Source organism: Lepidothrix coronata, unplaced genomic scaffold (assembly GCF_001604755.1).
Source record: "Lepidothrix coronata isolate B3197 unplaced genomic scaffold, Lepidothrix_coronata-1.0 Scaffold125, whole genome shotgun sequence".
NCBI lineage: Eukaryota > Metazoa > Chordata > Aves > Passeriformes > Pipridae > Lepidothrix > Lepidothrix coronata.
The window spans coordinates 1,240,548-1,266,506 of record NW_016690305.1 but is presented as its reverse complement, the minus strand read 5'-3'; the positions used below and the strand labels follow the sequence as shown (position 1 = coordinate 1,266,506).

General features: G+C 45.1%; 1 protein-coding gene across 5 annotated transcripts in view; it reads left to right on the top strand.

The window, feature by feature from the left end:
- DGKD (diacylglycerol kinase delta) overlaps positions 1–25,959 on the top strand; it is a 58,641-nt gene that overhangs the window by 31,878 nt on the left and 804 nt on the right. For 3 of the 5 annotated variants that reach the window (XM_017826215.1, XM_017826211.1, XM_017826214.1), the window contains 25 exons: positions 21–127; positions 661–786; positions 1,838–1,940; positions 2,455–2,617; positions 4,618–4,726; positions 5,467–5,606; positions 6,342–6,426; positions 6,985–7,079; positions 7,179–7,278; positions 7,432–7,705; positions 9,437–9,592; positions 10,343–10,471; positions 11,413–11,509; positions 11,790–11,900; positions 12,627–12,723; positions 13,443–13,550; positions 14,162–14,275; positions 14,699–14,833; positions 17,047–17,198; positions 17,964–18,075; positions 18,242–18,334; positions 18,705–18,824; positions 19,148–19,265; positions 20,476–20,606; positions 21,714–25,824. In XM_017826215.1, coding sequence (XP_017681704.1) covers positions 21–127; positions 661–786; positions 1,838–1,940; positions 2,455–2,617; positions 4,618–4,726; positions 5,467–5,606; positions 6,342–6,426; positions 6,985–7,079; positions 7,179–7,278; positions 7,432–7,705; positions 9,437–9,592; positions 10,343–10,471; positions 11,413–11,509; positions 11,790–11,900; positions 12,627–12,723; positions 13,443–13,550; positions 14,162–14,275; positions 14,699–14,833; positions 17,047–17,198; positions 17,964–18,075; positions 18,242–18,334; positions 18,705–18,824; positions 19,148–19,265; positions 20,476–20,606; positions 21,714–21,803 — 3,065 coding nt within the window. In that variant the 3' untranslated portion in view covers positions 21,804–25,824. Of the gene's footprint in view, positions 1–20; positions 128–660; positions 787–1,837; positions 1,941–2,454; positions 2,618–4,617; positions 4,727–5,466; positions 5,607–6,341; positions 6,427–6,984; positions 7,080–7,178; positions 7,279–7,431; positions 7,706–9,436; positions 9,593–10,342; positions 10,472–11,412; positions 11,510–11,789; positions 11,901–12,626; positions 12,724–13,442; positions 13,551–14,161; positions 14,276–14,698; positions 14,834–17,046; positions 17,199–17,963; positions 18,076–18,241; positions 18,335–18,704; positions 18,825–19,147; positions 19,266–20,475; positions 20,607–21,713; positions 25,825–25,959 lie in introns of those variants that run through there. The other 2 variants (XR_001876637.1, XM_017826212.1) reach the window with 2 other exon arrangements.

Genomic DNA, 25,959 nt, shown 5'->3' with positions numbered 1-25,959 from the left:
GTCCTTCTCTTCCTCCACAGTGTGCAAGTTTAAAGCTCACAAGCGCTGTGCTGTGCGGGCAACCAACAACTGCAAGTGGACAACTCTGGCCTCCATCGGGAAAGATATCATTGAGGATGAAGATGGGGTAGGTGTTAGCCTGGACTATTGCAGCCTTACTTTGATATGAAAGCACTGGCCCTGTAAAAAGCTCTTTAGTTTTTCTTTCACTACATAAACAGCAGATTCTGCCTTTATGTGGGAAGGGCCTCTAGGGCATGAGATTCTGTGTGAAAAGTTTGACCAGGGTAGCAAGGACTCCTTAATAGGAAGAAACTCCTGCTATGGACTGGGGAATTGAAGGTTAAATAATTGGAGACACAGGAAACTTGGTCTGAGTTTTGGCGAAACAAAAGTAAATGAGTGTTTGGAACAGCACCTTAGCATATGATGCAAGTCAGTGTTTCCTGGGTAGCCTGGGGTGAGTCAGCTGGACTCTGTGCATGATGTAAAATGCCAGAATCGGTCCTCAGGTGTTTTCTAGAAACTGCCTCTCCTCTCCTTAAACAGTGCATATGAAGACTTGCTTCTTTGTCTGTCTCAGAGCCGCTGTGCCACCTGCCCCTTTAATTTGCCCTCTGATAAGTCCATATTGCTTCTGTCCCTCTGTGCCGTTTGCAGATCTCGATGCCACATCAGTGGCTGGAGGGAAACCTGCCCGTGAGTGCCAAATGCACCGTGTGTGATAAAACCTGTGGCAGTGTCCTGCGCTTGCAAGACTGGCGCTGCCTGTGGTGCAAAGCCATGGTGAGTTATCATTTCAGGAAGGGACAGTCTTTGGTCAGCATTGGGCTGTGTTCTTTTAATGACATTTACTCAAAACGAAATCTCTAACTGTGCTGTCATGTCCTTCATTTGCCACGAAGGGACTTTATTGTTCTGCAAGAGATAGAAATTTAATTGTGCTGAAAAGTGTCACTATGATGCATAAAAGTAACCTGAAATAAGTATCTGGCTTCTCTGCAAGCTCAATTTATTTTGAGAGTGAGCTTTCATAGAAGAATCTAATTACAGTAGATATGAATCAATGCTTCAGGGATGGAATATGTTGGATTTTAAGGAGGCGTTGTTTGTTATTTCTGCAAGTTGGAAAGGTACAACAAACTGTAAAGAATGCTCAGCTATTTTAATAATAGCAGTTTCCCTTCCACTGCAGTAGATTTCTCTCGCCTGACCACTGCAGTGGTGCAGATCTTGCTGTGTTTCCAGTTGTCTGTAACACTAGTCAGAGAAGTATCACAAAATAAGCATTTAGAATGGGGGCTCAAACCATGAGCAAACCCTCTGTCTTGCAGCCTTTGTGTACCAGAAATTACTGGAGTGCCCTGCTCTACTTTGTATTTCCTTTCTTGGGGGGCTTCATTAATCTCTTCTTCTCTTACCTCTTATGTCCCTCATGGTTTCCTGCTTTGTTTTTTGCTTCCTTGTTTTCTTGAGTTCCCAGCTTTTTCTTTTGTTTCTACTCTGTATCTCTCAGCTGAGGCTGGGATTTTGAAAGCAGAATGCCTGAAGGCTCCTAAAGTCTCAGAATGTGTTACCTGGTCCTCTCAGCACTCAAAGTGCTGCTCTCACAAATTCAAATGGCAAACTACATAGTAATGAAAGGAGGACAATTAGTAGAAGACTGATTAGATCATTCTTAAAATAACTTTTATCAATAAATTTATCAATTGACATTTCCTGGTCATTTCACCCCCAACCACCTTTCTTTGGTCTCACAACCTCTTGTTGGGTGGCTTTAGGAGTTACACCACAGTGCCTGAGAGGGTCTGAATTACTTTTTTGGTGGTGTTTCCAGGTACACACAGCATGTAAAGAGTTGCTGCCAAACAAGTGCCCTCTTGGGCTGTGCAAAGTGTCTGTCATTCCTCCTACTGCTCTGAACAGCATTGATTCAGATGGTAAGTACTGCGAGTAAGTAGCTCTTGTTTCTCTTCCTCTCAGTCACAGTCCCTTCAGCTGACACTGTTAATGGCAGGCTCTGTCAGCTGAAAATTCTGCTTTTGGTGTTGCTGAAATTCCCAACTGGAAGCCATTTCTGAGTGAACTGTTTGCTTTGCTTTTGCACTCAGTTTATCACCCTGTAATGTCAGTGTTTGCTGAGCTGCAGCTGGTGAAGTTTATTGAGAATAATGACATTGCAGAAGCAGTTTGGGAAGGCTGGGGAAGCTGAAAATTTTGGCATACTGCTAGGAGATAAGTGTGATACTTGGCAATATGAGGTGTGGTTCATGCTGGATTCAGGGCTGTGCACGTTTGGCATTTGCCCAGTGAGTGCCATAAGCACAAGGCAAGTATTAGCTGCTTCATAGCTGGGCTGGGCTGTGGCGTGTTTTTTTTTTTCTCTTTCCATCTCCATGGACAGCTTCACATTTCTTGGCTTTTCCTCCCTCTCCCTTCCCTTTTCCCCAACAGGTTTCTGGAAAGCTACTTGTCCCCCTTCTTGCACAAGTCCTTTGTTGGTCTTTGTCAACTCAAAGAGTGGAGACAACCAAGGTGTAAAATTTCTACGAAGATTCAAACAGCTGCTGAATCCAGCCCAGGTCTTTGACCTCATGAATGGAGGACCTCACCTGGGGTAGGCAGATATTCTGTAGAAACACACATTCCTTGTGAATACCAGAGAAGTACAAGGGATTTCTTTGGTTAAGCTCATCCTCAAATATAACAAGGAACCTATTCCTCAGAGAAAACTGACCACTTACAAAATTTGGAGGGGTTTTCCTCCCTCTGTGTTTAGTGTTATTGATTAGCTAAAACCAAAAATGTTGTTGAAAAAGGTTATTATTTCCATTCATGAGTAACAGCAGGACAGCTTGAGGCCTTTTGGGGGAATTCCAGAAACACTCCCCTGGAAGAAGACCAAGCAAAGAAAGCTTGAATCCAGAAGAAAAGTTGTCTGCAAACAGATTGTAACAGGCATCCTGATTACTGCTAAGGAGAATTAACTTCAGTTAACTCAAGTGAACAGACAGATATCATGGACAGAAAATTAATATTGTCAAAATGAGATTTATTGAGAAATAACTTACCTGGGAAGTATGTGAAACTTCCATCCCTTAAAGATTTTATGGTGATATTGGGAAAAGATCTCTTATGAGTGCATTTGGTAAAGTTGGTTCTACCCTGGGATCTTGGTGACATTTCAGACTTTTTAACTAGAATATCTGTAGATTAAAAAAAAAAAAGAGAGTGCTGTGGAATAAATTTCTTTAATGTATTTCCGCAACTCTCATTTAAAAAAGAGGTTTAGTCTTTAGTTTGCCCACTTCCAAATGTTTATCTGTTGCATCAGATTTGAGTAACTTTTGTTGCAAATTGATACTCCTTATCATAAGAGCCAACACAAGGTAAATTTCCCTCATCCGTTTCTGACTGTGACTCCAAGTCCTTGACTAGATCTGTAGATGCAGGGAACTAAATCTAGGAGTGTCTACTCCTGGATGAGTGACCATTGGGTTCTGCTCTCCTGAGAACTCCTGTGTTCTTTGCCATAGCACATTGCAAAACACTGGCATTTAAAATGCAGTGTGCTGTCCAGGGGATGTGTTTGGCTGAAAACTAAGAAGACTTGTAAAATTAAGTATTTTTCTTCTTCCCCAGATGGACTGACTAGAGAGAGGAATTTTGCTTTTAAGCAGGAGAGAATGGAAGGGAGGGAATCAGTTATTTTCTCAAGCTGTGGTGCACACCTTCTAAAAGAGCTGCTTTTCTATGCTCTCTCAAAAGGGAAGTGGTAGTATAGGGTAGAGGCTGCTTCTTGATAATTTAAATATTTTCAGCTGGTGCCAGTTAGACTGTACCATAAGATGTTGTCGTTTCTGGTAGCCATTTTTTGTGTGTCAACAATGCCTGATGAAATAAGGATTTCCATGTACTCTGTCAAATCCTGTTTAGGTAATAATAATAAAAAACATACATGTAAAACCAAAGTAAAAGCAGGCAGTAGGTCCTGAAGATGTTCAGTAAGAAGCACAGTTTCAAACAGCTTAAGGAGAGGTTTTTAATTATTATGGAAAGGGTGAATAGAGCAACTCACAATGCTGAGCTGTTTGCCTGCCTGCAGGACAGACCAGGTGCCAGAGTATTGGTTTGTGTTGCTTTTCCAGAAGGAGGACTAAAGCTTGTGAGGCTTTACATTCTCTTGCAGTTGTCTCCTTGCTGAGTGACTGCATGAAGTTCCCTGTCTTGAAGCTTTACTTTGATTGTGTGGCCTCAGAGCAGTCCAACAGTGACAAGTAAGTGGTGTGAGGCTGCAAAAAGGAGTTAATTCAATGGATAATCAGCTATCACATGCTTGTTTCCTCTTCTGTACAGACAAAAGTGCCCTGCTTTAGTAGCAGAGCATGTCTGGGAGATATTTCTGTAGTGAATAGCCATTGTAAGTTGCTTGGCTGTATTTATAATTCCTTAATTATAACCATTTTAATTCATCTGTAGTGTGACAGTGATCTGTACTCATTGTGAAATCAGAGCCTACAGTAAGCAAAGCTGCCATGTTCATTACCTGGATTGGAATTGTTTATCATTTCTTTCTGTAACATCTTTTCCCTCTTGCTTTTTTTCTCTCCTCTGTAGTTTACGCTTATTCCAGAAATTTGACACTTTCCGGATCCTGGTTTGTGGTGGGGATGGAAGTGTTGGCTGGGTTCTCTCTGAGATTGATAGCCTCAACCTTCACAAACAGGTACCTGCCCAGGAGCTTGGTGGGGTGAAGGAATGAAGTAACAACAGCTGAAGAGACTTTCCTTGGTCGTGCAGCTGTAGTTTGCCCCAGGACTGAAGCTGCTGGAAGCTCACCCACAGCAGTACTCTTCACGAGTTTTCTGCCAGAAGCAGGAATGGATTAATTCATTATTCCTGACTCCAGTGCTCCTCCACAAGATGAAGCTTTTGGAGTACTCCTGGTTCCCTTGCCAGCAGAGACATGCTCTGAAAGGGCTGCAGTTAGAAAACTTGGGAGTTCCACGTGGCCTGTGCTCCTCATCTATTTAATTCCTCATCCCTTTAATTCTCGTGGTGTAATTCTGGGGTCTTGGCATAGGCAGAAACTTCATTGGAGTAGGTGTTTAATTTTAGTTTCCATTTTGTCTGGGAGCTGTGTCTGCTAATTTTACAGAAACACAACAGCACCACCTGATGGTTACATACAAACCTCTGTAGGAGGGGTTACTTCAGCGATGTGCTCCTTCAGGTAGTAGCTGTAAAATGCTTCCCTCTCAATTAACAACTAAAAGCAGAGGAAATTTTTCTACATTTGCATGCTCTCCTGGCTGTTTTCCCCATCCAGTTACTTTCTCCCCACCCTGGGATTAGTTGTTTCTCAGTGACTGGTGTATTAAGGAATCAGTAATGTTACTTGTGGCTGTTCCTGGCTTGTGTTTTCCCATTTGAATATCACTTTTGGTTTCCTTTTCTCTAATGCAGTGCCAGCTGGGAGTGCTGCCCTTGGGAACAGGGAATGACCTTGCCCGTGTGTTAGGCTGGGGGTCTGCTTGTGATGATGACACCCAGCTCCCACAGATCCTGGAGAAGCTGGAGAGGGCCAGTACCAAAATGCTGGACAGGTGAGTAACCGTCACTAACATCCTCTGCTGTGCAAGAGTTGTGTGAAAATATCCTTCCAGGGGAGAACGGAGCTGTCTTGATTCTGCCAAGCTGCTGGACCTCTTACTAATGCCAGATAACATTTTTTTTTTTGATAATCCCCTGTCACCCTCTAGCAACAAAGGGTGGTCTGGCTTTCCATGTCACTGCTGCAGAACAGTAACAAGTGGAATTGTCTGATGTCCTGTGTCCTCTCTTCTGTTCCAGAGTTCTCATCAATTGAATTTTTCACCCTTAAAGTCATGACTTATTTTTTTAAGCTATGTTTTTTTCTTGGTAAACTGGAAGCAATTTTTCTTGAGTTTGGCTTAGAAATGAAAGCTGAATGCAGAAGTGGATGTCTGCCCCTAGTATTGATACCTCCTATATTTTCATACATTTAAAAATGCTTCTTGTTTTTTGAGTTGCATTTTGGCATCTCTTATGTTGAATTGAGTAATGCCCGTAGAATTTCTGTGGAGAGAGAAGAAGTACAGGGAAGTTCCCTGTGCTGTAGAATATTTGTTCATCTTGTCATCCTTCCCTCTTCCCTAGTTCAGCCCCTCTGCATTTCCATTCCAACTCTGTGGCTTCCGTGTATCGGTCATGGCCCCCCATAGTGCAGTTTGTTCTGCCTTGAGGTTCCTAACCTGTTATGTCCTTTGGATAAAGGATGAAATCATCTGCATTGTAGTGACAAGTGTGGTTTTCAACAGGTGGAGCATCATGGTGTATGAAACCAAACTCCCTCGCCAGGCCTCTACTTCCACAGTCACCGAGGATTTCAGTGAGGACTCAGAGGTACCTCCCAGGATGCAGAGAGCAGGGGACTGGAGCAGCAGCCTTGGAGCAGATGGGAGACAGTGGTTGAGCTCCAGTGGAGCAGACCTGAGCCGTGGCTTGGGTGCAGCCAGAGCTGCAAAGATCAGGAGCTTTAAGGCAATGAAGTATTATTGAGAAGGATGGAGGTTGGGTTACCAGAGTCAACAAGCAGAACGAGGGATGAGGAGAAGATCCTGGGAACAGGACAGAAAGGAAATAATTGACTTTTATTTGCTGTCATGACAAAAAGTTGTTGAAATAGTGACAAGCTGCATAGCAGTCATAAAAAAAGTGCTTTTAGATCTGCAGTTGATCAGAGACTCTAAGAACTGCACTGCTGATCGTTTCTAGGTTCAGAAGTAGTTTTTTCCTCAGATTCAGGTCTTCAGTGAGTAACTGAGCCCTGGACTGTGGAACTTTTCCAGGGCAAAAAGAACCTGTAGAGTGATTGGTACTCTCTGGGGAGCCAGGGTTGCACAGCATGTGTTGTAGTGTTGGGAAGCAGCACCCCAATGACTTGTTTCTGACTGTCAACAGGTGCAGAAGATTCTCTGCTATGAAGACTCAGTGGCTGCTCATTTGTCCAAAATTTTGACTTCTGACCAACACTCAGTGGTCATCTCCTCAGCCAAGTGAGTACTTGGAGGACAACTTCTGTAAGTGAAATCTGCAGTGTGAAAATCCTGTGACAAGCTTCACATGACTTCGTTTTCACTCCCTCCTTTGTCCAGGGTGCTTTGTGAGACAGTGAAGGATTTTGTGGCTCGAGTAGGGAAAGCCTATGAGAAGGCAACAGAAAGCTCAGAGGAATCAGAGGTCATGGCCAGGAAGGTAAAATTTGAAAATTGTTTGGCTTTCTACTTCTAAAATGTAAAACTGCTCTGTTTGCAGAGAACTAGGGCAGCAACAGTAAAGCAGGCACTAAAAAAATGAGCTACCCAGGCCACTATTATTTCTACTCAAATGTTTTTCTTCTCCTTGTAGTGCTGTGTCCTGAAGGAGAAGCTGGACTCATTGCTGAAGACACTGAATGATGAATCTCAAGCATCTTCATCTCTGCCAAACCCTCCTCCCACCATTGCAGAGGAGACCGAGGATGGGGATGGGTCGGGCAGTGCCTGTGACTCCTCGAGCGAGCGCTCGGTGGGCTCGTCCTGCACGGCGCGGCCCCAGATATTCCGGCCCCGGGAGCAGCTCATGCTGAGGGCCAACAGCCTGAAAAAGGCCATTCGCCAGATCATAGAGCACGCAGAGAAAGGTGACTGTCAGGAGTCCTGCTTGGCACTTGTGCAGCCTCTTGAGAAGAATACATTTCTTTGTTCCAGGGCAGTAGGGTTCTTTATTGACAACAGCTCTCCTGAGCTAGAGAAGCCACTCAGTAAGCCTGGTTATTTAGTTTCAGTGCCATCTCTGCCAAACCCACCTGTTGGACACATTGCTTGGTAAATGAGCCTGAAGATCAAGGGGTCTTCTCTCCCATTGGGCTGGTTTAGGAAGTTCCTGCCCTCCCACACTCTGTTAATTTGCATTTCCTATCTGTCCCCACCCATACCACAACTGTGTCAGTGCAGCTGTTTGTATGGCCTTGCTGTAAAACAGATCTGAAAATACTTGGGAAAAGAGCATTTAAAGCATTTAAACTTGAATTGTTTCAGAAATCTCTTTATAGCAGAGCAAAACATTGCTGTGGCACAACTGCAAGAGCAGGCAGGAACTTCTTGAACAAGCTTTGTCCCTGGGAAAAACTTACAATGCTGCACCTTTGGTAGAAATCAGTTCTGTTCTGTTATTAATTCTTAGGCAGGTGACCTTCTTCTCCACATCTTAACTCTTATCTCTGTCCAGGCACACCCCCCATAGCTCAAGGTTCTATTTTCTTTGAAAGGCATCAGTTTTCCAGATGTTAGTCATAAACAAGGGTTTAACTGAGACCAAAGGAAATACTTTACAGCTTGTCACTGGAGGTAGAAGCATTGAAGTTGCAGATGTGACATCAGGGCACACCCAAATGTGCACTATGAACAACTGTGTAGTAAGTTACAAAGCGTTGCAGTGTTGCCTGGATTTCCAGCACTGCAGCACTGTATACAACCTATCCTGAAGGTGAAGTAGGATGGGATGAGGGAAGTGGAGCAAACAGCCTGCTTCTGGTGAAATAGAGGCCTTGACCTCACTGCTGCCCCACTTTGTTGCTGCTTACCTTAGGCCAGTTTGGTGTTTGTGGAAGTTCTTTTGGAGCCCAAGCAATTTGCTTAATCCAGCCTGAAGTGTTTCTGTTTCTGATGGGCTGGTGGGTTGGATTGCCTTGTGGGTAATTTTGGGGAACTCCAAAGTCAGCACAAGGGAGGGGAAGAGACTGCAAGAAGGGGAGCTCGTCCCCCTGTGGAGGCCAGGAGCTGGTAGAGTAGCTGTGGTCAGTTTAGAGCTGTGCTCTGGGAAGGGCTGCTTGGGAGGAAAAGGCCTGTTGATTACATGGAAAGGAAGTTTTGATTTCTTTAGGCAACATGCTAGTGTTTATATCATGTCAGCTCTCCAGCAAACTCCAGTTACATTTCAGATGTGTTTGTTCAACTTTTCCAAACTGTTTTTCTTCTTCCAAAGTATGTAATCTGATTCTTCCCTTTGTTTGAATTGGTTTTTACCAACTGCTATTTTCTTCCTCCTCCATTATATGTGTCTAAGTGCCCTTTTCAAGTGGCTGATGTTATTGCGCCACTACAGATTAAACAAACAGAAAATTCGTTAATCACTTCATGTCTGTCTGGTTGGAATTCCTGGCAACATCTAAATGCAAATAAATGGAAGCCCATCACCTGTAACACAGTTTACATCTCAAGATGTCTGAGTACCTGAGCTTTTTGTTATTCCTGTTCTTTCCTTTAAGGAATTGGGACATGTAGAGTCCCACCCTGTTTTTATTTACATCAGTGGGAGGTATTCCTTGCTGGAAGAGCTGTGAGAAACTCACCTACTTTCTCTCTCCATACAGCCGTAGATGAGCAAAATGCCCAGACCCAGGAGCAAGAGGGTTTCCTGCTTAGTCTGTCATCCTCTGAGGAGGGCAAGGAGCTGAGGAACGAGGATAAAATGTCCCTGCAGTCATCACACAGCAGCAGCTGTGGAGTGTCCAAGGGGAGGAGGAAAGGTACTGCTCTGGAGCCACCACCAGGCAGGTCTTGCCTGTGCATTCCAGTTGTGTTAGTTATAAAAAGGGAAGGTGGTGTTCCATGTATTACCTGGTGTGTTGTGTTTTTCTCTAATTTTTGCATGATTGCTCTTCAGGCCCTGCATGTTTCTGTGCTGTACCCTGTGCATTATACACCCCACTTTTGCTACCTCTCTGATGGCTGGTCTGTGCTCGTAGCATATGGAGCCTAGGAGTGATGAATTTTCTTGCACCTTAGCCAGTAATCTGGGTTCTCTTGGCTTTCAGTGCTTGGACAAGGACGGTCTTGAGCATTTTTCATGTCATTTCCCTGGCGACATTTCCCTGCCATCCTTTGCAGATGACAGAGAACAGCAGCCAGTTTGCTTTAATGACTGTGTTATTTGAGTAATTTGTTAGAGATCCCTGAGCACTGCAGATATATTTGAAACTTCCCTGAGTGTTGATTGGGAGCCAAATACTCTGTCTTACGCTGCTGGCACCAGCTTTTTTTCATCTCCATTTGTAACATTTTTCATGTGGCATTTTGGTGCTTCTAGTCTGTGAGCACATATATAATGTCTCTGTCTCTTAATGACTGGTTCTGTCAACTCTTTGTTTTCTGGTGGCTCAAGTGCTTTGCTGTTGAGTGAGTCCTGACCCAGTCTTGCTGCTTGGACTGTGCTGCCCTGTGCTGGTCTGAATCACAGCATTGTTTGTCAATAGCCATGTTTGTGTTGTGTTTTACAGCCTCCAAGTCTCCTTGCGAAAGACTAATAAACAAAGGAAGTTTGTCGCTGGGCAGCTCTGCATCTCTTCCTCCCCAGACAGGAAACCGGGACAACTTGCCAATGCTGAACACAAAAATCCTCTACCCAAGTAAGTGTAACACCCACCTCTTCCCACTGAGGCAGCCAGCTGGAGCATGGGTGACAGTAGCACAGGCTGCAGTCCCCACAAGAAAACATGAAATTGTCCTGCCAGATGCTCTTTTGTGCAGGAGAGAAATCCCCTTATGGGTAACTTCAAGAGGAGGCTTGGAGTGAGCTGCTATAATTTCCAGTTTGTAGCTAAGACCTAGACACAGATTATCATTAACACTGTGAAGTGGCAGAATTTAGGTGCCAATTGCAAGGAGATGCTGATCTCAAAGTAACCTAGAGAAGGGGGATATGAGAAATGTTTCTGAAGAGTGGCAGCCATAGGTTGGGAGTCCCTTCATGTGACAACTGAAGTCACTGGAAGTGCACAGACCCAGCAGAATTCCCACTTCCCACATCTTGAGCAGCAACTTCTCCCCATCACTGTGGCAGTGTCCTTCCACCTCTTCCTCCAAATTGCTTGTACAAATTGCCCCTTCTAGAGGCAGGTAATTTCCTTTCTCTCTGACAAACCTACTGTTTGTGGGTCACCAGTTGATAATTTAAGAAGCAGGAGACAGTAGTTCTTGAGCAACTTGGATAATAACTTTACTCTTACTCCACTAACTGGAGGAGGGACATTGCGTGTCTCACCCTGGAACAAAAAGGCTGCTGCAGAGAACACACTCCTATTGCCCTTTTCCATGTTCCTGTACAACTGTGCTGCTGGCCTTAGGCAATACACTGTCAGGCAGAAACCCTGCAGGCAGCCCCAGAAATCCTTCTGCTTGTCAAAAGAGCTAAGCCTCCGGAGTGGAAGAAAGCACTAATGCTGTTTGCTTTCTCCACAAATGACAGGGCAGAATACATTAACTCTTGTTATCTTGTCTTGGAGATTGCAGTTACCTGTTTTCTGCTTATGATTAGCTGCACTCTCCTCCACGGTCAATTTTCCTACAGATATCCGTGCTGGCATGTCTGGTTCTTTGCCTGGGAGCTCTGTCATCAGCCGGTTGCTGATTCACGCCGATCCCTTTAACTCTGAGCCTGAAAATCTGTGAGTATGTGCAGGAGTTTGAAGAGAGGGAGTGGGCATTTCCAAACAGACCTCAGGAGAAGTGGATTAGTTTCCAGAGCAGAGTAACAGGCTGCAGCAGCCCAGACTTCCATGACTAGGTGGCAGGGAATGGCAGCTTATGGAGTTAGACACGCAGTTACACATTGGACACAGTTGGGCTGGATGGTCTTTTCCACCCTAAGTGACTCTGGGATTCTATGTGAGATACACATCAAATGGTACCCAGAGTTACGAATGGGAGCTTTGTTCTGATTGACAGTGACTGTTACACAGAGAAGTGTGTCATGAATAACTACTTTGGAATTGGACTGGATGCAAAGATTTCTTTGGACTTCAACAACAAACGTGATGAGCACCCAGAGAAATGCAGGTGGGTTTGGCTTTGACCTTTGGATTGATGCTAGAAGTGACTGAAACCACTTCATTCTTCTGTGTGGTTTGGAAGCTGGTTGTGTACACATGTGCTGAATAGGTGTGTTGTGTAAATAATCTCCTTCGAGGCTTGAAATCATGACAGAGGAGATAAATTACTGATTTATTACTGATTTATTATGCTATAAGGTCTTTAAGTAGTTATGTTGGTGTAAATTGAGTGCATTTGTTCTTTTTATGTCATCTCAAAGGTTTTTCTCCTGGGCTATTTAGCCACAAGAGGAGCACAAATGCCACAAAGGCTGTTTTTGGCCTTGATCCTGTCTTAATACAAACTTCAGGTTTGGCCTTTTGAATACCTGGGCAGCTGCAGGATGCTTTGTGTAGCCCAGGATTGGTACATTTGCTGTACTTGAGCTAATACAGCCAAACACTGTTGGTGTCCTGATGTATGAGATGGACAAGCTCTGTGCCAGGGGAGTCTGTGTATGTTCTGGTAGCGTGTGTTACTCAGTCATCCTCAATTCCTACCTGACACGTATTTAAAGGGAAGAAGTTCCCTAACACATATGGTGACCACTCGGAGTGCTTGACCCTTTTGGAAGCAGAGCACCTTTGTGTTTTAGGACATAGCAGGTATCATTTCGATGTGAGGTTTTTCTTCCTTCTTGGTGAAAGGGTAAATGTCTGTGCTGACTTCTTCTCTTTTGATTTGCCCCCTTAGAAGTCGTACAAAGAACATGATGTGGTACGGAGTGTTGGGGACCAAGGAGCTGCTGCACAGAACGTATAAAAACCTGGAGCAGAAAGTCTTGCTGGAGGTGAGGAATTAGCATGCTCTTCTGTTCCTAAAACTGGGATGCCTAATTGCATCTCCTTCGGGCACTGTGACTTTGGCATGGTGATTCTACTTAGTGACATTTGCCTGCCTGATACAACTGAAAGTGGCTTTTCCTGGTTCTGGAGGATAACTTGTATTCTCAGACCATAAGGGAAGTATCACCTCGCTGGAAAGTGTTTGCTCTTCCCAGCTCAGTGTTCAGCATGGATTGTTATGGTACATGTGGTATCTAATGTGAACACATCATTTTAGATAGTAGGTGCAGTGGAAAGCTCTTGATTTGACTGTGCTGTAATGTGCATCTGACTGGGTAAAATTACTGTTGTATAGGCCATATAAAACATAAACAGGTAACTTGCAGGAGGAGACCCTCATCACATAGGTGTTTCATGAGTTTTATTCCCCTTTCTGGAGGAATAAACCACGAGGTTTTGCCAAGCCTCTCAGGTGTTCCCTGTTCCTGTTAGAGGAAAAGAAGCAACAGTATCTCTCTAAAATCCATGTCTGCCAAAAGAGGCGTGGCTCTTGAGACTTGAGTGGATATGTTCTACTCTGCTAGGTCAGAAATAAACAGGAAGAAACCTGAATTAATGTATTACTAAGCTGTGTTGGCTGTTTTCTGTTCTTAGAGCATGTGGTCTGGCAGGAGGGGCTCTCTCCTGCTGGGCTGAGAGCAGTGTTGCCTTCTTTTCTGTGCAGTGTGATGGGAGGCCAATCCCTCTGCCCAGTCTCCAGGGGATTGCTGTACTCAACATCCCCAGCTACGCAGGAGGCACCAACTTCTGGGGGGGAACCAAGGAAGATGATGTGAGTATTCTCTAAGGCAATCCAGGAAATGTTTCTACTTACTGTTGCTTTTGAAGTCAGAGCCCCTGAGAAGAGTACTTGCAAGAAGAGGTCAAGGGGCCTGTCTGCTTGTACTTTCTTTGGGAAGTGGGTAAGATAACTGAAATTCAGTCTTCAGCAGCTTTGTACCCAGGCAGTCTGTAATGATTCGGTAGAAACATCACCAGACTATTTGGAGCTGCAGGAAGTGTTTTAGGTTGACCTTGTCACCATAGGCTGGTGGAGAAGTAAAGCCCCTTGAATTAAAGGCAGGTAGATTTACTCAGAAACATTGTATTTATTGTATTTCTTGAAGGAGTGCCTACTCTGTGAAGAATAATTATTGCCTTGTGTCCTATAGCCTGTGTGTCTGCATTATACTTTAGCCATTGGAAGCACAGTGGAACTATCAAGCCTCCTTTTTCTCCCTGCTGGTTCACTGCAGATTGTCAGCTTTGAGCCTTGTTAATTTTATACAGATTAAAGAGCACATTTGAAAGCCGACCCCCAGATCTGCACCAGTAAGGGGTTAAAGGAAACCTCTTCAACAGAGCTGTATGTCATCTGAATTCTCTCTCCCCTGTATCTGGCAGACATTTACAGCCCCTTCCTTTGATGACAAGATTTTGGAGGTAGTGGCCGTGTTTGGCAGCATGCAGATGGCAGTGTCACGTGTGATCAACCTGCAGCACCACCGCATTGCACAGGTATCACCCGCTTCCGTGAGCTCTCCGTGCCTGCCCCCTCTCCAGCTGGTGACTTCAGAGCCAGCTTCAGTCAGTAAAGCCCTCCTTTGTGCTCTCTCTGGTCCATGGAAAGAGCATCCACCAGGGCTGGAAATGAGAATATTCAGGGGCGATTTGAGCATGGAATTGTTTGCTGGCGTTCACTGTGGTAGGAGTTAGACCAACAACTCAAATACAGCTTCATCCAAAGACACAGCAAGTGCTCCCTGCTGCTCAAGGGCAAGGTGTGCCCTGCTGTCTAGACACAGATGCCTCAAGTAGCACCAAAGCTACAGCATTCTCTGTCTTTGCAAAGAATTCTCTGTCTTTGCAAAGACAGAGAATGGCTCATGCTTTTGGAAAACCAACATTTCAGAGCTTTTCTGATGCGGTCACTTCTTGCAGTGTCGGACGGTGAAGATAGCAATCCTTGGAGAAGAGGGAGTTCCCGTGCAAGTGGATGGAGAGGCCTGGATCCAGCCTCCAGGTTACATTTGGATTGTTCACAAGAACAGGGCACAGACCCTCACCCGAGACAGGGTAAGAGCAGTCTTGCATACACTCTTGCAGCACACGCGTGGTTTTATGTCTCATATTTCTGGAGAATGTGGCAACAGCCACACGTGAATGTTATCTTTGTGAATGCAAGAAGCATATTTTGTTACACACCATAAAACTTTTGGGAAAGAATATGATCAGACTTGCATTCACCACTTGGGAATTGGCATAAATAAGGTTGTTTATGCAAGCTTATTTTACTTCCTTTTCTAGGTGCCTGGTGACAGTGTTTCTTAACACACTTGCATGCTGTTTTTCCCACAGGGTGCCTGCCTCACCAACTACCACGGATTGTCTAGATTCAGATGGTTAATATCTTAATTTCTCATTACTGCTCAGTATGTGGCTCATACCTCACTGACCATGTAAAGCAGCATCTTATGCCTTGTTCAGAAGTGTTTGTCAGTCTCATAATTTTCAAATATATCTGATGAGTACTAGCAGATAAGGAAGCCTCCTTGCTCTTTTACTACTTATTTACTGACTGAGGGTAAGCCAAAGGAGAGGATAAAGGCTTTGCTGTGGCACAAACAGGCTTTATGATTCCTCCCAATTCTGTGACTGTCCACGCATAAACAGTTGAGAGCAGCTCTTGACACTTTGCACCACAGTGCCCCTTTACCCAGTTTCCAGAGCAAATCAAGGTCCTCTGCAAAAGACTCCTCTGCTGAATTACAAGAAAAGAGAGAAGAGCAAAGAGAAAAAGTGAAAGCGGCCTGATACAGGCAGGAAGTTATAAACATGGTAGTATGAAGAGAAAGCAAAGGTGGGCATACAAAGCCGCTGTGGGTAATGATCATAGAACCGTGGAATGGTTTGGGTTGGGAGGGACCTTAAAGGTCATCTAATGCAACCCCCCTGCAATGAGCAGGGACACCTTCCCCTAGACCAGGCTACCTAAAGCCCCGTCCACCCTGACCATGAATGTTACCAGAGATGAGGCAGCCACCACCTCTCTGGGCAACCTCTGCCAGCATTTCATAACCTTCATCATATGAAATTTCTTTCTTATATCTAGTCTGAAGAGAGAGAGCAAGGGGGAACACGATTCCTGCTGAAATGGTAAAGGGAGGGGAAAAAAGGAGAGGCAGCTTATATGTGGGTATGGTGGGGAAGGTGGAGTGAAGCACAAGAGGTAGAGAGGACACAGCAGTCCCTTGTGAGTGTGCTGTGTGTTGGGCCACCTGAAGCCATGGCTATGGTTGTGCCATCCCATTCCTCACTGCCTGCAGACCTGATTTTGCAGGCATGGAATTGCTACTGAGGAATAGGTTCCAGTTTTGCAGAGCAACACGCAACTTTGTCGTGGCCATGGGCTTATCCTTGTTTTTCCTGCTGTCCTTTTGATGATCGTGGCACACCCCTTCCTTCACAGAGCAAACCTGTCCTATTCAGTTGATGAACTGGGGTCCTCTCTTCATGCATGTGACCCTGTACCTTTGGTAACATTTTTCAAATGTGATTTTGGATATATAGTTTCCTAAACTGAAGATGGAAAAAAATTCCCTTATGTGGCTTCATCTGGACCAGTGAAGAGTCATCAGCAGGACTGAGATCAGGTAGCTTGCACTGAGCTGACAGAGCTGACTGAGCCTGACAAAGTCCTGGAGGAGGGGCAGTAGGGGAAGGGATTACTTTACCACAGGGCTCCACAGTTTTCATTCTCACTGTATTCAGTTTTGATCCTTCTGCATTGGATCTGTTTTGGTTCTTGCCACACCACTAGCTGCTGCCAGGAATATCAGTAAGGGTGCAAACAGGACAGGTCCTAGCTCTGATCCACCAGTTCCTAGGGAAACACCATTTACTTCCAGATATGGAGGAGCCTTGAACATTTTTAATTTCAAGCTCTGAGGTGTCACAGTAATAGTGAAGTGTAGAGGTGATAGAGCTACTCAAAGAAAAGGCTGTCACCAGTAGGAAATGGATGGATTTTTACTAGTCTGGCCCTTGGAACTGGCCTACCAATTTTGACTAAAACTATGCTTAAACAAAAATTAAAGCAAAGCAAGCATGTGGCAAGGAAAACTTCAGTCCACCCAGCTAGTTAGCAAAGTTCTAGGCATCTCAGCAGCTGGGTCCTGCAATGAAAAGTGTCTGGACCAGATCTACATGTTTTACAGGTGTAGGCACAATCGTTGGGTTTTTACAGGAGTTTCACAAGGTACCTGATAGTTTGCTTGTTGTGTTTTCAGGCATTTGAGAGCACCCTCAAGTCCTGGGAGGACAAACAGAAGTGTGAGTTGTCCCGACCCTCCTCTTTCTCTCTGCAACCAGAGATCATGTCTGAAGAGGAATCCACTCAGATCAACCAGTTTGGTCAAGCTGCAGGTGCTCTGATCCACAGGTGCGACTCAACCTGCTTTTGGTTTTAGAGCCCTCCTTTGGGGCCTGGAGTCATACTTGCTGTTCCTAGAGGTGTTCCTGTTCACTCTTACCCTCTACAGTGCTGGTCCATGTCACTGGGAGCAGCCTCATTCATTATGCACTGTCCCATCTGCACGAGGTTTGAAGTTGAATAAACTTTCTTAGGCCATTATGAACAAAAAATATTACTGTTGTGAGCAAACATGGATACTTTAATCTGAAAGAACCCGTTATCTTTGAATATAAATTACTTTTTATCAGAAAAGAAACAAAAGCCTCTCTGGGAGCTCAGATGACAACCCGGGTTCTTGTAACCCTGATGCCCAGCAGAGATTTTTTGGAAGAAGTCACTGTATGCTCATCTGTTCATCCTTTAGTCAGACATTCTGCACCTTGGTCTGGGCTTCTGAGAGAAAATTCCCAGAATCATCAGAGAAGTGTTAATTAAGTTGCCCTAAGTGCAGCTGCCTTTCACTTCACCGTGGCCATACTAAAATGTCTGGGTTGTATTTCACACTGATCCCAATTTGTTTGCAGAATTGAACATGCACCTGGAGTTGTGCCCGTGAGATCTGGCTGTGTGTGCTCACTGTGGGGGGAGAACTGCCCTACTTTGCCAGGGGCTGTGCCCCTCCTGTGCCCCAGCCCTGCCCGTGTCGCTCAGATGGGTGTTAGGAGGAGATCCCCAGTCAGAAGAGATCTCCTGCTTTGAGCATGTGCTGATGCAATCTAATTCTCTCTTTAGCATTCGGGAAATAGCCCAGTCCTATCAGGACATGGAACAGGAGCTTGCCCATGCTGTCAATGCCAGCTCCAAGTCTATGGACAAAGTCTACGCTAAATCCAAGTCTACAGAGGTACGTCGCTCACTTGGCATCTCCCATTTTGTCCTCGCTCCATAGCTCTTGGTTTTCCTTTCTGATTGACCAAAAGTAGGTCCTGCTTGTGTAAGACTTCTTCCTTTTGACTGCTCAGACTTCTGCACTATCAGGCTTAACTTGTCCATGAATTGCTTCCCTGCAGGGTCTGAACTGCAGCCTCGTGGTAGAGTTGGTGAATAATGTCAAAGCCCTGCACAATGAGACAGAGCTGCTGCTGGCAGGCAAGATGGCTCTGGTAAGGAGCACAAAGCAGGAGGAAAGCAACCTCTCACTTCCTCCCCTCTCCTCCTGTTACCTTGGCATAACATTTTGTTGGTCTTGGGCTTCCTTGTCTCTGTAACTCTACAGTCAGCTTAAATGTTATCATCCAGGAATTAGGATGATTTTGCTACATGGGCATGATGAGCAGTCAAGGTAGACTCTGTGGAGTTTGGAGCTCAGAACAGATGAGAATCGTTGACTTGGTAAGGTCTGGACAGAGTGCTTGCTGTGCACTTCCTTTTATAAGAGGAACTGCTTTGTTAGCTAGGGATTTTGAGGCAAGGGCCTGACTGTGTGTTCCACCATGTGGTTTTAACTCTGCTCTGTTTCCATTTCTGATCTAGCAATTAGATCCTCCCCAGAAGGAGCAGCTCCAGGCAGCCCTGGCAGACATGGACCTCCAGCTGAGGAAATTGGCAGACATCCCTTGGCTGTGGCAGCTTATGGAGCCCTGTGATGAGGAGGTGAGGAGAACCAGGGCTATTTTTTCCCTAGCTGTTCTCTTTTTCCCTAGTTGGCTGTGACTGTATGACTGATGTGAGAAAACGTCATTAAGAAGGAAACTCAGCTCCCCAGGGCTAAAGAAAGTAATTTCCTGCTAAGATCCCTTGGCTGACATGGGATCAACTTTCTCTGCTTCCTTTCCTTTCTTGATCAGAATGAGTTTAGAATTTTTTTTCCCCTCTCTTACAAGGTCGCGGAGCTGAGCTTGACAGTGGTTGTTGCTCTTGATTCATTCCAATCAATTTATAGCTGAGAGCCTGATTTTCCCTTTCTGTTCTTGCAGAACCAGATGCTGGATTATTCTAAACGCAGCCGCAGTGGCAAATTCCGCCTGGTGACCAAGTTTAAAAAGGAGAAGAACAACAAAAATAAGGAGACTCATAGTAGCATGGGACTGCCGGGTACCCAGTCTGCTCATTCACTGTGTCTCTTTGTCACACTACCTCTTCTTTGTCTGTCTCCTCACATATTCCTCCTGTTTCACCTGCATCTGCCTTTTCTTGGAGGTCTATTCAGTCGTCTTCATGTGGCAGAGTAGCTTGTTGCTCCTTTTTGAGTCATGATCCCCCAGTACCACGCAAACATTCCTGAGCAGGAACAGGAGGTACCCTCTGAAGAATTCTCTCTACATATTTCCAGGGATATTTCAGGGGATGTTTAGGGAAGTGAATTTGAGGATTTTGGCATTTTAAGTATCAAAATGACTGTGGGGCCCAAGTCCGCATAACTCCAGTTTCTTCACTGCTCATTCTCTGTGATATGGTAAATGTTGTTTTCTCATTGATTCACCTTCGGGCTTTAATCAAGTTTCATGTCTAGTTGGTTGGGCATCAGCATCACCACAGGTGCACCCTGACCTTTAATCCTACTGGTAACTAGATAAAAACTGGCCATGAATCAACAAGTTGCCATTCAAGATACTTTCTCTCCAAATTGGGTTAGTTGATTTTTGGTTTGTGCTCTCTTTATGAAGGCTTTCTTCTAAAATTCAGAAGTACTACCTGTTCTGTGGGCTCCTGGGTCCTGTCCTCTGCCATGGAGTTGTGGGTACAGTCTCCTTCTGTCTGACAGGCTGGTGTTCATTCGTTGCCTCCCAGAACTTGGAAACTTTATTATTCTCTTATTTAGAGGCTGTGCAAGAAGGTGGAAGTCTAAACCTCTAAACTCCTCCTCTTTTCCTCAGGCAAGGGGGAGTTTACCATTTTGTTTACTGAGCACAAGTGATTGTACATAATAGCAAAGTAATCTGTGCTGTGATTCTTTATCATGTATTTTATGAACCTTTTGTTTTGTACACAGAAGAGTATCAGTGAATTGACTCTTCTAAAGCATGGAGGTAAACTTTAAAAAACATATCCAATCCCATCAAAACAAACATGCACTTCCTCCTGGCTGTACCACAGCAAGCCTCTACTTAAGGGAACACCTCTTACCTTTCTCTGTCCTACCTCTTTTGTTTGAGATCGTAGGTCATGCTGCCCTCCCCTTGGTTTGAGGCTGTGGTCCTGGCTGCCCTCCTCCTCTGGCACTCAGTGCTGTGGTGTCCTCATCTCTCACTGTCTCCTGGGATTCTGGGTACTCAATGCACTCCTGCTTTTCCATCTCTGACAGTTCACCTCTGGGGAACGGAGGAGGTTGCGGCCTGGCTTGAGCATCTCAGTCTTTGTGAGTATAAGGATATCTTCATCCGCCATGACGTCCGGGGCTCTGAGCTCCTGCACCTCGAGCGGAGGGACCTCAAGGTACTTTCATGGTTGGCTCATGAGAAATAGCCAGCTGCATCTGCATGACTTCTGTGCTGAATGTGCTTGGAAGTGGTCTGCCTGCTGTTCATTCCAGTGCCCTGGCAAGACGAACAGGGTCATTGCGGTCTCGTTTTATTTTCTCACTGTTTTAGGTCACCTGGTTTTTAATAGTGGGGAGGTAGAAGAGGTAGTTGAGGGACCAGCTGTCCAGTTCTGCCACAGTCTTCTAGAGATGTGATACAGTCCAGCATACAGATTTCAGATAGTGTTCTTGAGAGTCTCTGATTTTAATGATGGAACTTTTCAACTTCTCGGCTACTGTCCCATCTTTGCAGAACGTGCTGTGATTGGCAGAATTTGGTTCTTACTGTGCAGTGACTGGACAAATAGATCATCACACTTCTTTGTTACCAGAAAAAGTGATTGTGCCCTTTGATGAGGCTCATAGACAGAGAGAATCTTTTTTAATAGCGCTTAGCAATCACATTGCACAGCTTTTCATCTCCTCACCAGGAGATGCTGTCTCTATGGAGAGAACTTGAAAGTGCTTTGTATGTGCAAGAGACTTATGTCATCATTGTGGTCACTTGCATAGAGCAGGAAAACACTTATGAAGTGGTTTGTGGCATTTGTCGAATGCTCCTTGGATCTCATGTGTGATTTTGACTGTGTTCCCTTTGGGAGGTTTGCTGTGACCTGTGTAGCTGATCCCTCCACATGCCATCCAGCTGCAGCCTGGGTTTTGTTGCATGGTAACCAGTTATTTGATGTGACTGGTTGGTTGTTCCTGCATGTTTTGGCTGCTAGCTTAGGTCCTTGATCTGTGTGCTCTTTCTGTTCTCTCAGTCTTTGACAGCCAAAGCAATTTGTGTTTCTGGCTAACAATCTGCTGTTGTTTCTCTACACTTCTCTGTGCCTGCTCTGCATCCTTAGTAGCTTTTTGACTTGTGGTTGGAAGTGCTGTATATAACCCTCAGGTTTGTTATCTTTCTGGTTGGTTTTCTCCTCTCTTTGTAACTGGCTGACTAGTCTGTAACCATTGCTTGGCCACCTGGAGTTCCCCCCTGCCTTTCTCTGAAGGTAAGGTTTTCTCTTTCCTTCCAGGACCTGGGTGTGACCAAAGTGGGTCACATGAAGAGGATCCTGCACGGGATCAAGGAGCTGAGCCGGAGCACTTCTGCCAGCGAGGCTTAGCCTCTGTTTTCACAGCCTGTGTCTACCATTCCCGCTAACTGCACAGCAGTCACCTCACCGAGCAGATGTGCTCACAACTGTCTCTACTGAGCAGCCAAGCTGGAGCTGTTCAGAGCTCATATCAACCAAGCATGGTGCTACTTTTTCCTGTGGGGTACGGCTGCTTCCAGTGGAGAGGCACCTGATCTGCAGTCGGCAGAGCCTCCCGGAGGGAACGCACTCGCTGTTTGAAGAGCCGTGTCCTCTGATGTGGGAAGTTCTGGTTCCAGTGACAGTGCAAGACTCCTGAGAATTGCAACACAGCTACCTTTACTGGATAACTTCATCACAGTAGAATAATTCAGGGCAAAAGATATATTGGCCAGTCTTAGTTCAGGAGCATCTGACAGTCTCTTCAGACCCAAAACTTTCCCATTCATCTCTGTGCCACACCTGTATTTAGCGTATATAAGTGGGACAAAGCTTGTCCTTTTGTCTTGCTGCTCCCTTTTTAATACACCTGTAGTTGCATGCAGTTTGCATCCAAAATTCAAAGCCAGTACAGACCTCCTCCGATGAATATCAGTGATTCTCACTCACTTATGCCTTTGCAACAAACAATGCATGTGGTTCACCAGCTGGCCGGGCCTCCCACTGGGCCTGGCTCTCCTGTCCCAGCCAGGGGCAATGGTACATCATCAGGGGTTCAGGCATCACAAACAATTGTTCAGAAATTCTGGTAGTAAGAAAAGACGAAATTCTGGAGAGCCAGAAGGTTGCAGGAGATCAGCTCTGACATTCCCTCTTCTGAATTCATCTTCAGGAGGCCAGATAAAAGGGAGAGGAAAGCTAATGAGATGTTTGGGCGGCACAGGAAGTGTAACAATGAAGTGAGATATAGGACAATTTGCTCCATCTTGGTGGAGGGAGCAGAATGATGGGCAACAGCCTGCCCATTTAGTGCCACTTCTGTGGCCACAAACAAGAGAGCTGTTTCTTTTCTTCAGCTTGCAGTGCAGAAAACTATTTCTGTCACAAAATATGTGATTTATGTCTAATACTTGCATCTTTTCACCTGTCTTGGTCTTAATGGCTTTTCCACCTTGCTTGTCTCTCTTGCTGCCTTGCTCCTTCACTCCAAGGTGATACCAAAAGACTAGGATGGCTCAGTACCCCTGAGAGAGATACCATGTCTTCTCAAACATCAGAGCACTGAGAGAAGGAGGATTGTTACTGAGGACATGAGCATCTTAATGAAAACAGAAGTATGTTGATAAATTGCCTTTGGTTCCATCAACAGTGTAGCATGGAAAAATTCGTGCCTCTGACTCAGAGTTTCTAGGTGCCTGGCCTCAGCTGGGTGACTGTTAAAGCCCAAGACCAGCATGGATAGCTATATCACCATGTTTATCACTGCAAAGGAAATTTGAGAACAGCCAGTGCTGTAGAAGTTGGGAGACAGCAGAAATTTTTAACTGCTCTGTCAGTTTGTGTGTGTTTTATTTTTTTATTATTACAGAGTGGCACCTGTCTGATTGTGGCTGTAGACAGAATAGACCACGTACACAATGGCATAAAAGATCATTACCTGAGGACATCATTCTTCTTTGTAAGGATTTTTATCAAATTGATATCACCTCTCTAGTCTAACAACAAGCAGTCAAGTTAGCTTATGTAAAGACTTGACAGCTTATAAAGGCTCTGGGCTGATTTCATTCTGGGCAAACTCCACTGGATTCTCCAGTATTTCACCAAGGATTATTCCAGCTCTCCCTGTCTGTTGTAAGCAGTCACCCACATGTCTCCTCTCAGCCTGGTGAGTGACAGGTTTTGCTCATGAGAAGGTAAAAGAAGACAAATGTGCTTGATCCAGGTAGAAACATTTCTGGTATAAATACTGTGGGGACTGAGCAAGAAATACGTCCAGCTTTGCCCTGAGTTTGTTTTTCCTACCATACATTGGCAATTGCTTCCATAGCTGTATTTTTATTTCTCAGTACAGACCTCCCTCACTATATTGAATTCCTGAGGCATCAGGTCAATAAGAATTGCAGACATACTGGATTTTTCCACTTGCTTGGTGATGCCCAGAGCAGTGTGTGGATGCCAGTGAGAAGCCTCCCCCAAGGAGAGCTGCAGGCTGCAGCCATCCTCCCTCCTGACAGTCCCAGGAACGGGCCTGGCTGGGACATCCGGGTGCCTTCCCAGGAGAGTGCAGCAGGGGAGTGAGGCAGGTGGGAACTCTGGAGGAGAGGTGAGATCTGTGTTTGTTCCTCTTTGTGGTGAAGGAGCTGTTCTTGCTCTGAACTTTCCCCAGGCAACCTCGTGGTTAAGGATGCATAAACAATATGCACTTGCCTTGCTTGCATAATCCCTGAGAGATTAAATTATTGCCTCCATAGAAACAGCTTCTCTCTACTCTTCCTGCCCAGAGCAACAGAGGAATCCAAAGAGTTTTTACGTTCAGGCATGTTCCTTAATTCGTGCCATATCTGTCAATATTAGCCATCTACTCAGTGATGATGCCTGCACAGACCCATCTTCATTTCTTTTGCTTTTATGATCTTTGTGTCAATGCCTTCAGATCCTTTTTGTGTGCATGCACATTTATCAAAGGGTTGAGAGCCAGTATATTCCTGTCTGTTGCTTATCAGAGGCAGGGAGGGAGTTCTACCTTCTTTTAAGAGCTAGAAAATGGGATCCACATTTAACCTGAGTGCCTTTGAATATTTGTTAAGGTATAGATCTAACAAAAGGGCCATAGCTCTGTGTGTCTCACTGGGAATAATGCAGATTTCTGTTGCAGAGATTTTGTGAATAGATGAAGGCAATTTGTGTTGAACAGTGAGAGCCATCTGCAGAGTAGGGAGCTGAACTCCTGGGTACATTATTCCGAGTTCCTCTTCTGGCATCTGATAATTCTTTTGTGGGAGAGAAACTCAGGAAAGACAATTATTAAAATCTGCTGCTTTGCCAAAAAAAGAGACTGTCCAGCAGTCTCAGGTAAACACCAGCTTGAGAGAAGCTAGGACTGCACATATCACACAGTGTTTAGTCTCTTAAAAAATGCAACTCCCGGGAGAGCCACGCGGCACCTTCTGTTCCTCATCCCTCCCCTTGGCAGTGGCTGCAATGAGCAGGGCATAGGGTTCCTTCTAGGAAGAGGTTTCAGTCTGTTCTCTCAGGCTCTGGCACGGTCCTGGATATTTGATGGCAGATTCTGGGGATGACGTTGGGGTTAGGTGGGGTTGCATGCACAGGGACTCAAGGGATGCTTGGCCTGTGAAGCAGCTGCCAGTGGTGCCCTGCTCTGGGCTCCCTTCGCGAGGGCTGATCCAGCCTGTCTGTTTTGGCTCGGGGGATCTTCCTGCCCCCTACTCTGCAGCAGAGGGAGCTGTACAGAGGTGCTGCCTGGCTGGGCTGCACAGGAGCCTGGGGGCTTCCAGCTCTGCCAAGGCCTTCAGTGCCAGTCCTGGGAATGTTTCTGCACCCAAATCGAATGGAGCTTCGTTCATTGTTTTAGTGTTATTTAAAAATGTGCATACTAGCGACCTGATTTATAAAGACTGTTTACAAGAAATATTTTGTATCTTAAGATGTGTGTACTGTAAAAAGAAAAAAAAAAGGAAAGGATGAAAAATGATGCTTTTCTACAGCTGTTAGCAGTGACTGCATGTTCATATCATTGTCCACCGACTGTTGTTCCTCAGGGGTCTCCCCGCCATTCCTGTGATCCTGTCAAAAGCATAGGGAAGCAAGTGAATCCCTGTACAGTCTTGGGAAGAAGGTTTTGTGCCTTAAGAATGGGACCTGCTTCCCTCCTATTTATTATGTTAATTTATACAGTGACTACCATGGCAATGTCTCTTGTATTTTTTTTTTGTACATAGTTTACTGTTGATTGTTGTAAATAAGTTTTTCTTGTATATAAAGTAAACATGTTTCTGAGCTTCCAGTAAGGATTCTCTGTTACTGATTTTGTTGTGAGAGGGCTGCTGTGCCCGTCTGGTGGGAACCAGCTAATAAAAAACTGTGCTGTGATCAAGTGGCTTTATCTGACTTGCATCAGAAGTTCAGAGCTGTTCCTTAGAGGGGAGTGAAATAGTAAATGGGAGTGTTGTAGATTAGTTTAGTAGCAGCTTTTTGTGCTGGTTTAATTGGAGTAGAAGACATCAGG